Source organism: Eurypyga helias, unplaced genomic scaffold, assembly GCF_000690775.1.
Source record: "Eurypyga helias isolate BGI_N326 unplaced genomic scaffold, ASM69077v1 scaffold11654, whole genome shotgun sequence".
NCBI classification, from domain to species: domain Eukaryota; kingdom Metazoa; phylum Chordata; class Aves; order Eurypygiformes; family Eurypygidae; genus Eurypyga; species Eurypyga helias.
The window spans coordinates 19,408-36,059 of NW_010244369.1; the positions used below are offsets into that span (position 1 = coordinate 19,408).

Sequence of the window (16,652 nt, forward strand, 5' to 3'; positions counted from 1 at the left end):
ATCTTCTAAGAGAGTCTGCAAGCATCAAAACATGCCGTATGTTTAATCAATGTCTAGAAACATTGGACATGTTAGTAGGAATTAGTGCTTTCTGCCAGGACAAGATATGTAGCCATACTAAACTACACAAAACAATTCAAGTTTTGAAAGATGCACCAAGGCAACTGTAACAGACACTCTTTTAGGAAAAGGAAGAAAGTACTAGAAAAGTCAAAGAACTACAAGAAAGCAACTAAGAAAATCTTCAATATAGATGGCATAGATCAAAGGCAAGCAGGAAGCTAGACCTTTTTTTCAGGTTTTTTACTAAAAGGGAGACATTTTAAGTCAGAAGTAGTTCTTTCTTGAAGCATAACAGTTTGATTCAGTACTTGAATCAAGATCAGAACTTATTTTTTGTAACAATGCCTTCCAAGGCCCAAAAATCAATTGTCAAGATGAGTTTTGTTCCACTGTTATTCATTATCACAGATTGTTCCCGTATTTCTTTGCAGCTCTGGCTTTAAGCATAGGAGTACTTGCTATGCCCAGAGTACGCATATTTTTCTCCTAAATATGAGTAACAGAAGGTCCTGTCGGCATGTTAACTTGCATTTGTACCCTCTACAGGAATGGCTAAGAGGTTTTGGGTTGTAGTTGTCTCACCCTCTAGTGGCAGAGAGGCCTTAGGTCTCATGGATGAAGAAATGGAAGATAGATTCACCCCCATCCCCCTTCCAGCCAACTGCGCTGTGTTGCCGATTTACAGCAGGCTGATAAAGAACTGATTTTTTTTTTTAATAGGGCTGCAGATCATTGTCTTCAATATGTTGCTACAAATGGTAGATTAATTGCAATCATTTGCTCCATGCGTGTACTGGCAAACGCTCACCTATGATCCTATATACCTTTCAAACAAGATGTAGTGCAAAATCAGGGCACATGAATCAGGATCACAGCCTCTGAAGCTTGGGGTCTGTAGGTCTGCTTGTCTTGAAAGTTGTTCAAGTGTAATCATTGCCTAACTTGATTAAAGACAGGAGTGGCACTGGTATGTGTAAGGTCCCAATTAACTGATGTTCACCACAAAGGAATTTGCACATTGAACCACAAACACTATGTCCTAAGGAGCTGAGCACATGAACTCTTCAGCTCACTATGTATCACTGTGTGAGTTTAAACGTGCAGCATAGAGCACTCCTTTCTAGGGAAGACAGATATATTTACCTGTTCAGTCTCCTATTACTATTCTCCATTTTGATGTTAAATAATAGAGGATCAAAATTTACCATGGATTAGGATCAGACTAAGTCTGGAGAGAATTCAAACCACACATTCTGAATTTCATCTGTACATGGCACAGTGCAAACAGAACATCATAAAATGACATCTTATGTGCCTATACCAATATTCTGCCTTCTGACATTAGTTACTGGTCTGTTACCCAAACAGTGTTGCTCAGGAGGGAGAATACCAGTAGCTTTCTGGAGGATCTGAAAAGAAACCTCTCTGAACAGGACTGCCATTAGCACTACAGGTGAAGAACCACCCTAGGACATACTCCCCTATTAGCCAGAGAGGAAATGGCAGCCTCCGTTCTGACACATGTCAGCATCAGTGCTGAGCAGGGGAGCAGCGGTGCGGATACTGGCATGTGTTCCCACTACTGCATTTGCTCTCACTGCATTTTACAGTCAGAGTCAATTGACAGTCACCACACAAGGGGATTTATGCTCTGGGCAAACTATTATGGAACTGCGTGTGGAGGATGGAACTGGGTCTGGGTTTAAAATGCTGTTAGCATGGTTGTGAAAGCATTGTTGGACTCTGCTTCCCTTTCTTCTTCAGGCTTTGGGTTGTGTGAATGTTTTACCTAAAGAGGAGCATGAAACCACTTTCGCTTGTGAGCAATCAAATCAGGATCAAAAAAAACCTAGAAATACTGGCTTGAGTTTGAAACAACTTTTTTCCACAGATTTCTGAAAGCTGCCCAGGCTGCTTCTTGATTATCCTCTTCATGGCTCAGACATAAACTAAAAACCCTGGTGCTTTGTATTTATACGAAATCTGGGCATGCTTTATTGCTACTTCTGTCTCTCATATAGCTACTTTAAAGTTGTGCTGAATATTAAGTATCATAATTTGGAAGCACAGAAAAAATAACATCTGTTGTAACCTGAAATACTAAAAGTAGGCCTTTTCATTCCATGCCAGTCAACAAAATAATAACATATGTGCAGGAGGTACTTCATACATGACAGTGACATATTTGCAAAATACTCAAATTCTAGTTTCATGCTTTGACCCTTTGTACTCTTGACCATTAAGACAACTGCTTCCATTCATTCTAATGCTAATTCCTAAGTAAATATAAGCAACTCACAACAAAGCAAAATTCAGCAGCTGTAGTGCTATTTCACTCTACTAACATACCTGAAAATCTTTAAAGTCTTTTGAGAAGGAAATAGAGTTGCTATAAATTATACACTACACTGATTTTATTGGTTTATGTCTCCAGTTAAGTCCAGTACTGCAAATAATTCCATTTAAATACATTTCAGTGGTATCACACAGGATAAGGAAGTTAAAGACATGCATAAATGTTTCCACAACCAGGATCATAGCATATGGATGCAAGTTGGAAGTAGAAAGAGGAGCTTAAATTAGTTTTTCTTATCATGGTTCTGCTGCCCATTAGCATTATACTGTGTTGCATGGGACGGTTTGAGGCTAGCAGCCTTATGGAATTCCTGCAGCACACTATCACAAGACAGGTTCAGCACACTTAAGCAATTTTCTTTTCACCCAACAGCTCCGAAGCCAGACCACATTTGCCTCAAGTGCTGGGGTAGAAGTTTCATCCCTTCCTCTACCCAAGATTCCCAGGCCTCCACCTTTCCCTCCCAAAAAGCAGTTTCAGGCCAAGGGAGTGTGGGGTGTGTGCAGGAGAGAAGGTGCCTACAGGTCCTGTAGGAGCCACCACCTCCTGTACTGCCAAAACAGACCAGGCCCCACAGGGAACAGGCCCAGCCTCTGACTGACCCAGCACCATGCCAGGGAGAGTGGCACAAAAAGCGGCCCAGACCTCAAGGGCTAGGATCCTGTTTCAGCTTTTCTTTTCTAAGCAACTTCAACAGGTGTTCTTAGCTCTGATTTGGGAGGAAGGGTGGAGGAACCCCAGCTGCAAAATGGAGCCATAAAGGAAATATATTGACCAAATCATGAAGTATTCCTTTTCTTACCAAAAGCCCACCTTGCCTGGGGACAGAGTTAGCCATGCAGTATTCCTCTTGGAGACAGGGCCGCAGGTGGGCTGAGGCACAGCCCAGCCCAGGGCAGGAATTGGGGTCTCAGGGCTGAGCTTAAATGATGCCTCAGGCTGTGGGCAGGGAGCCTAGGTGGGGCTGGTTAAGGCCTGTTACTGCCCTGGGCCAGACAGGCCTGTTGGCTGGTACCACATAGGCCATATAGACCTGAGAATTTAAAAAAGGAATAAAAGTTTTGTGAGGAAAGCAGCTGGGAGTAAGGTATATTCAGCTCTAGGATTTATACCTGGTGAAGGATCTCATGAACAAGTGCATACTGTGCTGATAAGACTGCCTGTGTGGTCCTGCATGGATTGGCTTTACATTAGTGAAAATGATACAGAGGAAACACAGATGATCAAAGATACTGGGGAAAAAAAGCAGTAAAAGAAACTGGATGATTCAGCTTGCTTAACTAAGAGGCTTTCATTATGAAATGTTATTTAATCTAACAGTAAAATTCTTCAGAGGCTGAAGAGAGAAGCCTTTGGAATCTAGTTGTTGCAGAGTGAGTTTCCAAAATATGGTTTTCCCTGTTACTTTTCTCTTCTAATAAATAAATAAACAAACAAAAACAAACAAGCCAACAAACAAAACTGTTCTGAACTGAATCTGAGTTCTGTAAAAATGTTTTCTCACTTATGTTACATATTACTTCATTTTTCAGTTTTACTAAAGACCAAAATGCTCTTTAAAAGACTATTTTTCTGTTTCAGGCACATCCAAGTGAGGAAATCAAGGAAATTTCATCAAAAAGCTCCGCATTTCACCAGAATTCAACAGTCCATTCTGCAAATATCTTGAATTTAGACAGTTTGAATAGGTTCAACCATACTTTTGACTTCTCCAGTTTTAATCTGTTGCTGTTATAATACAATGGGGCAAAAATACCTCAGGATCTGAATGTTATTTATAAAAGATCTGAGCACTCCAAGTTACATAGTGTTCTAATGCTACTATTTTAGTGGCAAATCGTGGCTTAGATAGCTTCCTGATTTGGGTCCATCCACAAAAATAGTGGTTTAAAATTAATGTTTTGAGCCACTGATTACTAAGTATTTAGTGTCATGTTAGTGGTCTGTTACAGGTTAAATAATGGATTAATGGTTAAGAAAAGGATTCACTCAGGACAATTCTAACACTGCTCAATGTAGAAAACACTCCTGAGCAGATAAACTATTTCTAATAGTTCATAATTTGCAACAGTAGCTCTAACTTCTCCTTTTGCTCCAGCCAGAATCACTAAAAAAAAAAAATCTGTCCAAGGGTTTGATTATTTAGAAAAGTTTTGAGAAAATGGGGTAAGAAATTACTTCAGCTAATATAGTTGCAGCTTGTCTATGTTACCTTGTAGACAAGAAGCAAGGCATCTTCAAATAAAAATGCAGAAAGAAAATAGTAGCTTCTTTAAGACTGATATTCAAAGCCTGAATGCAGCAGCATTTTATATCAAACATCCTAGCAGGCACATAAAAGGCACACAATCCCATTCATGTACTTTACAGTGTCCATTTAACTTTCTTTTCTGTAGCCCACTTTTCCTTATAAAGTCAACAATTACTCTGCTGGACAGCCGGAAAAGAAAATGAGAGGTATTGTCTAACACTTGTGACTGCAGACACACAAGCAGTTTATGCAAATATCTGTGCAGATGAAAAATATTCACCTCTAAGCTGCCAAGCTGGTTACTTTCTAAACCTGTCTTATCATCCCTACTGACACTACATGCATGGCTTCTTGTTGTGATGGAATATGTATTTGTTTGGTAAAGTTAATTATCTTCTATGAATTAAACAGCAATCATGAGTCTGTATATGTTTATGTCTTAAGATATAATAGTAATCAGTGCTCTCAACTTTCCTGATGTATTTTATTTTACTGATTTTAGGATATTGGGCAACATTTTGCTATTTTGCTAGATAATTATTAGTGAACAATTCTTGTTACAGATTCTCCTTTATTGCATCTCAGTTATGGGATCAAGATGTATGCGGCAATAGCAAGCTACTTGATCATTTACCCTCAGGAAATTCCAAATTCCTCAAGGAAAATGGTGAAATAAGGATTCATAAGATGATAAATAGAAAACTACCACATCTCCCCCAATGTCTACTTATATTTGCAGTCTGGTAACTATTTCTTTGCTTGTTCTTCCCCTTATTATTTATTTGCTACATGTAGCAGTCTCACAGATTCAAAACCCTGTACATCTGTTCAGACTCAGAAATCTATATTAAAGTGTGTAAATGAAGTGCAAAAGGGAAGCATATCTAACTTTTTTTTTTCTATCAGTAAAATAGTTATGGACAGTATTTTTATCCTCTGATAAAGTCCGGTTTGAAAAGAGGGCAAGCTGGAAAAGAACACTGAGTTTTGTCAAGCTAGATCAGACCTTCAGTCTAGCCCTCCGCTCCACTCCTAGCAGGAGCAAATACCAGAAATTTCAAAGGATGCTTGCTCACAATCCCATTTCCAAAAACAGAAGCACACTTGAGGCAGAAATGAGTGCAGATGAAAAGCTGTCATTTCTAATATTCCTCATATTAGTTAAAATTAGAATTGAATGTATTTGATACCATTTGTTATGATACGATCAATGTGTAGAGGGGACTAATCTTACAGTAACATGCAAGCCATGAATTCAATGATTGCAGTAGATTTGTTTTTCTAGATATTACAGGAAAAGCTGGTAAAATAATCTATACACTTAGATGTTTCAAGCACTACATTTTTTTGGTCCAAAGCTATGAAAATAAAAAACATTCAAAAGTACAAATTCATAACATAAAAATTACTTTGGTGAAATGTTTTACTATAGGGGAGTATCAAAACAACAACAGTTATGACAACCGTCTTTGCTAGGATGTGTAAGCATGGAGAGTTGCCTGCTGTCGGTTTGAATGACTTAAAGAAATATGAAAGTACTGGTTATCTGAAGGCCAGACAAGGATATGTATATAGGTATGTGTCGAGATAAGTCTGTGTCAAGTGAGAAGCATGGAAGAATTGTTCAACATTGCAGAATAACTGAATAAAGTCTCTGACACTGTAGTAGCTTCTGGAAAGTCCGGTACTATAATTTGTGTGCTGTATTTGGGTGAAGGAGGAAGAAATATTTTTAAGTCAATTTAATGCGTGTGCCAGCTGCTTGGGTTAGCAGCTCTGAAGGATGAAGTCCAAAGCGCAGAGCAGCATGGCTGTCCTATATATTCTGTCTCATTCTGACGGTTATGCTTTCTTTACAGGCAAGAGAGTAATGTAGTCTCCATGTTCATTCATCTCCTGGCTCAAAGCCTGTGGAATCAGACAGAGAATATTCACCAATTTCAGTGGGCTGGAGTGTCAGCCTTCTGTCATTGGACCTGGACCTGCAAGCCATTTCTCTGGTGCATAATTCTTGAGTACGATGTTTTGGGATTGCACACTTTGACTTCTTTTTCAAGACCAGGAATGCAGAGAAATGCCGCATCTAGATGTGGTTATGTATACACTAGAAAGACCACCAACACATTGCTCACTTGCGACAGTCCTGAGAAACTGCGTGTCTTGCATTCCCTCAAATCTTGTCTGAAATCATTCCTTTCTTTTCTTATGAAATGCTGCACTTTCAATATGTTTAGTCTCCTAGCGCAGGAGTCAGTTCTTCATGTTTCAAAGCATTTGTATTGGCTAATGCAACTAGTCAGATCAACCGGAGCACTCTGTGCAGGACTATATCCAACCAAATAGTGTTGTTATGAAAAATCAAACCTTAATGCCTCTCATTAGATACAGAGAAATAAAGTTGTCCTGGGTTTATTTTAATCAGTGATGATTTTACCATTTACTTCAGTGGAGCTAGTGTTTCACCGGAAGTATTTAATTAATTTATTTCTCTAATTTAAATCAGATTAAAAAAGCAGCACATAGATAATTTAGACTAGGAATATGTCTGTAGGTATTAAACGACACAGAGAAGGAACCCAACTTATTAAAGAAAGCAGCAATTTACAAAAGAAAAATTATAGCACATAAGTTTTTCTTGGCCCTAAATACACCAAGTTCTTTACTGATTTGAATAATTAATGTTTGTAATATTTTCCGATGGACAACAGGGGGAAACCACATTATGGCTGTGACACGAATAATTGCTTTCCTACATTTACTTACCTTTTGCAGTAGTAAATAGTCATAAGGCTCAGTTTAAGAATTTCACAGTATACTTAAATTTCTGATCAAGATGATTTGAATTAAGTCCACCATGCTAACCTTTTTCAGTAGAATTTTTACAACATACTATAAAACTGTTGTTTAAACAATGCTTCCCATAATTGCCACCAATAAATGATACCTTTTTATTGCCATTAGAACACTCTTGGTTACCGGTTTCCAGTGATCGCTGCAGTGATCTGTACATAACTCTGTGCTATGTTGTTAATAATTGTATGGTTTTCTTTTTAGAATTCAGAAACTGGAAAAGTTTAAGAAAACATGCAAAATGCTGAGGATACACGTAAGTGAAATATTTAATGTCCATCATTCATAAAAGTTACATTGTTTACATAGGGTTCATTAGTATATAATAAAAATGTCATCTTAATGAAAGATTTTCTGGCAAGTCTTTTATATGTTAATTTGTTTAACATACGCTTTGGCTATACAGCTAAATAGGAATATATTTTAAAAAATCTTTCTTCAAATACTTGCTTAACAGTTACAAAACCTCATTACTAAGAATTGGTTATCGTTACACTTGCTTGTTGGCTTGTAAGAATTATCTGTGATTTGGAATGGGAATCTTAAGACCAACTTTTTGTAACATACCTGCTCATTGCATAGTGACCATGTAAACAGCTCATGGATCTACAAATTATATCCTTGTACTCTAAAAATCATTGAGGATTTTACATAATGTACTGCTTATGTTACTTTATATTGTTGAAGAATTTGGGGATTGTTTTATTGTTGATGCTGATGGGATTTTTTTTAAAACATGTCAGTTGTATACAAGAAGTTAAAGAATTAAAAAGTTAACACCAAAGGAAATAATTTTACACTGTGCAACAGTATTGCTACCTCATTCTTTGTGGTTTTAGATACATATAACATATTGGAACTGCACTGTACTGCTTCTTTTTAAAAGAAGAGTTTAAATTAGTTTGAACTATTAGCTATGTGTTTACATAAAGTTAACTATGTTTGCATCAAATAAAATGTTTATTAATGAAAGCTATTATACAAGAAACATCAAAGAGAAATTCATCATACAGAAATGTACACTATATGTGACAGATGGAAAAGTGCATGCAGATTTATCTCATTTAAAAAAAAAAAAGTATTCAGAAACAATAGTACTAAAGTTACTGGGTTTTGATTCCTATGATCTCAAATGAGTGAAAAGTTCTCTTTGAATTTACAAAAATCCATTTAACAGATATGACTAGTACACATTAGCAAGCAAGTGGAATGAATGCACTCAGATTTTATTTTACAAATACTTGTGCTTGACAAATGTGATTTTTTTTTTGTTTAAATAAAAGTTTTCTTCGAATATGGGCTGGGTAGATTGCTGCCAGGTTGCTCTGGTTTTATACATAGTTTCTCTAAATTTGTTTTTAATACCACACAATTTGTTGAAGCCTTCAGTTCTGTTAATTAGACACCATAAAATAACATATGTTTTGTTAACATTCAGGAAATGACATCAAGTCTTTAATTTTTATTTTTTGGCTCAATAGATTTTTAAATGTATGATTATCATAACCTAATATTGTCTTTGTCTTCACTGCAGTGGATTTCCGATCAAACTTTTCCCCTTCTTTTAATACTTTAGGGAATTTTCAAACGTCGGGATGTTTGGCTGTAATGCCCCATGATTTGTTCTCCCTGAAAGAAATCATAGTGACAATTTATTAAACTACAGAGCAACCTGGCTTTTCGGGGTCTGCAAATCTATTTTGTGTTCAATATACCTAGCATTAAATCTTGATTCATTTCATCATATTATTTAGGTTATATTTGTCATGCAATTACTTTAGCTGCTAGTTTTCTAGCTTTTTTTAGAAGAGAGGGTTTCAGTATCAAATCAGTGGGGCATTACTTGGCATGTTCAAAAAAGGGGGTTAAAAAACTAAAATCTAAATTGCACCAGCAGTAGCATATACATTGAATATGAAGAAATTGAAAGCCTCAGAAGGAACCATATTTTAAAATATTTAAAGGCCGTGTTTCTGTGTTTAATACCAATTGTTCTCAGGTACCGTAAAAGCAAAGAGACGCACTGGTAAGTGTAGACTTTAAATTAAAAAAAAAAAAAAAAAGGAAAAGCTGACGGAAAATAAAACTCCTTAGATGCAAAATGGTTTATTCACACAAATTTAATAGGATATATCACAATTGTTTGGTCCATAAATATTTAGGGGAAATAGTTTCTATACAATGCATTTATCAATAAACAAAGAAACATGGACAATTTTGCTAGACCACTTACTGTACTATAAACACGAAGCTCAATATATAAGATTATTGGATTTATCAACTATATCTGAAAGAGTGCACAACTGCTTTCTATGACATGTTTGTCCCCTCTAACAGGATACACCATAAAAAGAGTTTCAGAAATAAGAGGTAAAACAGTACAAAACTAGTGAGGTGTCAAAAGGGCTTAAAACAGTTAATTTAACAAACAACACATATATCCTGATTTTTCACAAACTTACTCCCAAGGTATATCATAAGGCACATAGTAGAACTGAGTTTTAATTAGTCTACTTAATAAAGTAGATCTCTAGTACCATATATTGTTCTGTCAAAGAACAAAATTTATAAGTATCAATATTTTTACCTGTAAAAGTGTATTAATAAAGATCTCAGCCTTACCAAGGTCATTCGGTCTGGTTAGTGGTAAATGCCCATAAGGTAATAGAAATAGGAAAAGTCAAGATTTAATATCCGTAGAAGATGATAACCATACTTGCTAAATATATAATGGCAAACACACCTTTCTTCTATTACAGTGTTAACATCTCTTCCATCATCTTTTTTAAAAATAAGCTACTTTTCTGTGCTAATTTTCTAAAAACCCTGAGCAAAAATTACAATAATGCACTTTAATGTGGGCAGTGAACTGTCAATATGTAACCACACATTTATACAGCCAAAAAGGACACCTTTAAAATATATTAAATAGCCACTTTGACCACCAAAAAAGAGATTTGATGGTGTCTAAAAAGTGGGGTATATGTGCAAAGTTATTCTTAACAATCCACTAAAAGCCAGACATAGATCTTGACTGGTTTTTGTTCCGTTTTGTTTCTGAGACTCTCCACAATCTAATTGGTGTTCAACTACAATAGAAGGATACAAATGAACATTCACCACTGCCCAGACCATTCAGACTTTTAGCTTAAATAAAATTAAAAGAAGAAAGATAACTATTGTAAACTAAGAAATGTATTCAGATCAGCATCCACAAGGCTTCTGAGTTTATCTGCTTTAAAATTGTGCACTGCCAATTCCCATTTTTGTAAGAATTTTTGATAACATTTTTTTCTTTCATACAAAGTTAAAAAGATATTTTAGAGATATTAATGAATGAAACATTTTAAGTTCATGTGTTAAACAAAGTGTCTGATACAATCTCAGGAGACATCTAAAGTAAATTCAAAATAGTAATGAATAAATTCTACTGAAATCATTTTCCTTAAACATCTTAATAAATTATATTTTGCTTATTTCCATTTTCCCTGGGAAAAAAAAAGAAAGGTATGATTTGTCAAAACCTCATTTTAACAGTACGCATGCACACATCGTCTTGGGAATTATCTTTGTGCTGACTAAGGTAGCTGGGCACCCTCCGGTTTGCTTTCACGGTACGGCATCAAGGCCATGTAGCAAACCACACTTATTTTTTAGTTAATTCCAGGTCGGTGCTGCTTGAGAGACAAAAATGAAAACCTCTCCCTATGTGATATTTCAGATTAGTAGGAACTCCTCACTCCAGTTCTGCTGTTATTACTCTAATAATATCCTTATAGGAGTGAGCTCATTCTGGAGGGTGTTTTCCAGATCTTGCCTCCTTACTGTACAGGACACAAATTTGGAGACCAGCAGCTGCCATCCTCACCCACATGTGCTCTCATCACTGGGTCGCTCACTCCAAGCCCTCCATCCAGGCATAGCTGTCAGTGGTGGCCAAGGACATCCCAGCTGGGTGAAGAACTGGCAGAGGGGCGTTTATCTATCGCAGTGAGACTCCCACGTGCTCAGGGAGGATCAGGCTTGTGACTAATGCATTACAAAAAAGCATGGGTACTTGCAATCTGACTATTTCAAGTTTAATTAATTTTGTATTTATTTATCAACATTTAAAAAATAAATCATACAAAACTTTTAGATGCATTATAAAAATAAAATTAAATTTGGGGTTCTTAAATGCTGTAAGTGTACATAGAATCCTGAAGCAGCATTCTTTTGGCTACAATTAAACAGATTTTCATCTGGTTATCAAGGAGGGAAAAGAATCTTCTTTTTTTTTTTGTGGTAGTAATTATTTTTTCCAAGGTTCTGGAAATAAGTAACATACAATTTTAAGAGGCACTTATTAGAATGATTCATAACCTTCTCTTCAGTTATTTGATGAATTTGTAGAAATTGAGTACAATTTAACAACAATAAATGTTCATTTATTATAGCAACATATTACTTCAAACTCATTTGCCAAGTGGTTGCAGATGCTACACATCAAGCTGTTTATTATCCCAAATATTTTGTGGGTTGGTTTTTTTCTTTTTTTTAAAAAGGCTTGAAAATAATAAAAATAATAATAATAAAGAAGAGTAAGAAAAAAAAAAATGAAATGTTAGAAAAGGTTCGTTAAGGTAGTTTGTGAGGGGCTCCCGGATTCGTGGCTGTCCAAGTTAGAGGTCACTGATGTCACTACAGTGATAGTGGGATTGGTCAGGTCTGTTAAAGTGGTCGCAGTGCCGGGTGGAGTGAGTGCGCCGCTGTCTGCTGAGGGCGGTGCCGGAAGTGAGGTGCCATCAGCTTTATCGACACCCCCATTCTCCTGCCGCAAAAGGTTCCTTCTGAATTTGGCTCTTGCGTTTTGAAACCAAACCTGCAAACCAATCCCAATTGATTTCTTTACCGATGCTTGTTTTGTTTTGCTTATTTTTGTCTTTGTTCTTGCTTTTAAGTCATTTTTTGATGTTTGTTTTTGTGTGGCAAATCAACTAGGTCACTCTACAGCTTCAGTACTGCTACTGGTGGTCCTGACTCTTTCACAGGTGGGACCCTGCGTACAAAACCCAGGGCTACGGGCACCCGCTGGAACCTTGCAGCCCGGTGTGCAGACCTCACAGAGCAGCCTTAAGAAAAATCTGCTCGCTCACTCACCCAAGGAAAGCAGCTTTCTTGATGGCCACCGAGTGTACTCTTGGGTTGGGTACATTTGGGGTCAAGACACATGGTAAAGATTGAGGCAAAGGGTGAATGAGCAGATTTTTGCCAAGGCTGGAAGTTTGTTATTTTAAAAAGACTAAAGAGGAAGGAGGAGTAATACACCATCCCTGTCATAAGGATTGTTGATATGGGTCGCCTAGTCTCTCTGTTCTGTAAGGTTCACTAAAAATGTTTTAGGTGACCTGTAACACAGACAAGGAATGGCCACTAATAGATTCTCCTTCTACCTCGGTTGCTTTGGCACTCTGCAGATAATACCTCGCTTTACCTTCACTGAGCTAGCACACACCATAAAGGGCTTTTTTAATGTAATTTGCTAGGCTGTCCTTCATAGGGAACAGACTTTTTACGATGTAGGTCCGTCATAATAACAGTTGTCTAACGGGAATTGAGCGTGGGAGCCGGCCGCTCCTGGAGGACCATATTGTTCAAAGCTTGCTTCCTACATAGCGGGAGATCTGCTCACCGAGGGGCCATATTAACTCCCTCGGGAGGGGCCAAAGGCTTCACTCAGTGTGTATAAGATGATTAGATCTGTTACCTCTACACTTAATAAGGTCACTGCAGAGAGACTACAGATCCGAGGATATCACCGGGGTTGGCAGACTCTGGAGACAGTTTCCTCATGTTGAGGATACAACTAATTACAAGTCATATTTTAGCGTTTGGCTGCCTTGGGGTGTTAGGGCACACATTCAGCACTCCTGCCATATAATACCATACCCCTCTGCACATCCACTAGGGACATGCCAAGCAAAAGCATTGCTACGTATGTCGCTATCGTTACACGTAAGGGAAGTGCTATTGACTGGCAGGGGTAGGGGAAAATTCTGTCAAGCCTGTGATGTGACTTCTTACCTGCAGAACTCTCTTGGTCAGGCCTGTTTTCTGGGCAAGCTGCTTGAGGTCCTTGGCATCTGGGTTGTGGTTGATCGCAAAGTAGGACTTCATGGTACGAAGCTGGTGGTGTTTGAAGGAGGTACGCATGCGTTTTGTCTTCTGGGATGGGGGATAAGGCTGCTGGTCTCTGTCCAGGTGATCTGCCTCATTCTCGTTACAACCTGTTCAGTAAACAAAACGAAACAAGGAGTTAGTGGCAACACACCATGTAGGATAAAGGAATCAAGGCAAAAATCTTGAGTCACCTACTGTTTTGAAGGAAGAAAACAAACAAGAAAGGAAGGAAGGGCTAAGAGGGTGCAAGGTTAATTACAGATCTGGTAACTAAATGAGATGAAAAAGTTCCAGAAGATGGCTTTTTCCTATACTTAAAACACACTACGTCCCCCGGGCCTATACCTACTAAGGGCAGGCTTAGAAAGTTCTCTCTCCTTTGGCATTTATTTTCAAACAAGTCTTTTCCCTGTGGTGATGGTTTTGCTTTGGGCATTCAAAGAGTCATTTGAAATCTCATTCAGGTTTTGAAATCTCGCTCACTGAAACACTCTTAGCTTGAGAGAAGAATAAAGGTCAAACCAGCATTTTGAATGTTCCTGAGCTTTTCTCCCAAATCACAAGCACCTGTAAAAAGAGATGTACAGCAGGAAAGTTTGTTATGACAGTTCATCAAGTAAGCATAAAATCTGGAGGTTTATGCTGATAAAATAAATGCTTTTGGACTCTGCCTGGGAGTTTATATGAACTGCTCAAAGACCTTTGTCTGTAAAACACCTCTAGAAAACAGTTGCGTCATGGCTTGTTTCAGTCCCTCAATCTCAATCCCAGTCTGCAGTAGCTCTTAGTTGGTACTGATTTAGGATGTTTCTATAAGCAACCAACTAGTGGCTTAAAACTTTAAAAGAGTTTCCCTATGTTCCCTGATTCAGGATTTTCGAAGTGTCTATGAAAGATTAATTTGTTCCAGATTACACTTTTATGGGTGTTGATTGTACACAAGAGTTGCAGCTGTTTGGAGACCGTGGTGTTATTATTTCATATTGGGGAAAGGAATGACAGTACTGGGACAAAAAAGTAAAGCAGACATCTATATTTTTCTTTTTGTCTTAAAAAACAATTGGGTGACCAATTTATAGGATCCCATTTTATAAAGACAGCTCAGTCACACAAGAGAAAGCTAATGGTGTCATCGTAGCAGGGAATATTAATTAATGAACACCTAATTAAAAATGTTTCAGCATGTCTGTAAATTAGACCAGGTTTCATTAATTGCTCATTTGAATCTTTGAACTGCTTTCCAATAGTTATTGGATTAGTTAGTAAGCATAGTTGATCTCTATTTCTTAAAAAAAATAAAGGGTGAGAGAGAGAAGAAGAGGGAAAGCACACAATACAGAGGCTGATGTTGACAGTGCTAAAAACAGAGGAAAAGCAACTTGAAACCAGGAGAAAATAAAAAGATTCTTGAAGGTGATTTTTCTTTTGAATTATAAGACAAATCAACATGAACAGATGCTGGTAAGACAACACTTTGACAGAAAATCAGGTGAATACTTAATCATAGCTAGATTTGCTTCTAGTCTTGGTAAGAAGTATAACGGCACTTTCAAACAAAGTAAGCTGACACATCTGAAAATACCAGGAGTTGAAAGTTGCCTTAAAAACAATTTCAGACCAGATTTGGATTGTATTTACTACTTGTTTTCACAAGCAATCACACTGCCTTCAGTCAAACAACGTGGGCCGTAACTTATGAGCTGACATAAATCAGAGCACCAGAATTCAGTCCCCAGGTTTTACTTCAGACAGTTGCAAGCTGTTTGTTTGTGTTGCTTTCCTTAGCTCCTCAGCTTTTCAGCGGCAACCCAGGCATCCTGGGGCTCCTCTATCCTGCTTATTGCCTTTGTTTTCAGTGATCTACCTTTTCGTCTGCGATCTACTTGGTTTTGGCTTTTATTTTCAAGAGAGAATGAGAAGAGGGCCCCCACCATCATCAGACAATCCTAGTTTATATAATGATTAGCTCACTCGTGGGTGAAACAGTGTTAGGTGGTTTGGCCAAATCATAGAACAGAGTTTTACACTCTGGCCTGTATGGGGAACTAAAGGGAAGCAAAAAATCAGGCAAGACATTATTGCTCATTTTTTTTGCAGCAGGATTGGGGCGGTTGGTTAATTTTGCTTTGGAAAGAGCTAAAACAGTTTGGTTTCTATTGCCAAGAATTCTTCAAGTGAGGTCTTCATAGATTTTCATACACACACATATATAATGAAATAAAGTAAACAGCTCTGAGCAACAGCTGCGTAAAATATTTTCCTATGGAAATCTTCTTCACCATCTCATTTCTATATCCTGTGGGCTGTAAGTCAACACAGTTTGCCTTAAAATACATATTAATTCTATGATATAAGAGGTAATATAGACAAAGCCTTGAATGCTTTAAGTACTTTTGAATAGTTTCTTCCATTTTTCACATTAATTCCAGACAGCTCACAAGTATGAATGGATTTTACCTCATAACATTTTGAGTTATTTATTGTTGTGTTTCCACTTTACAGCCAAGGAGCTAAGAAAGAGAAATTAAACTACTAAACAACATACAGAATAGAAAGGCTATTGTAGATCCAGCAGCAGAATCTGATTTTCCATTCTGGCCCTATGCTCAGCTCCCCTGAAACAAAACGCTCACACAAATCTGAGCCAGGTACGGCCGGATCTCTTGTGAATACACACATGTTTATGCTCAGCTCGGTGAAGTTGTTAGCCTAATCGGAGTTTCGTTTTTAAAGGTCGGATCCGTTTTCCATAACGGCTTGCTACACCGATATGGACACCCTAGGGTATGACCGTTTCGGCAGCATACCGATTACAGAGGGGTTAAAGCCGTGGTTCGCCAAAGAGCGAGTGACAAGAGTTAACTTTTGCTGGGGCTGAGAAGGGCTTGCTCAGGCGCGGAGCGCTGTCGCCCAGCTCGGCGGTGCTTTAGCGCAGACCGGGCCGGGAGGGGAGAACCGCGCCGCAGCGCCGGC

General features: G+C 37.8%; 1 protein-coding gene across 1 annotated transcript; it reads right to left on the minus strand.

The window, feature by feature from the left end:
- Window positions 1-7,771: 7,771 nt before the first annotated feature.
- On the minus strand, window positions 7,772-13,786 carry LOC104508189 (LIM/homeobox protein Lhx9-like; the record flags this gene model as incomplete). The annotated part of the gene is made up of 3 exons (XM_010149726.1): window positions 7,772-9,149; window positions 12,127-12,381; window positions 13,584-13,786. Coding segments are annotated over 3 exons (515 nt in total), but the record flags the coding sequence as incomplete, so codon positions are not given.
- Window positions 13,787-16,652: the final 2,866 nt, after the last annotated feature.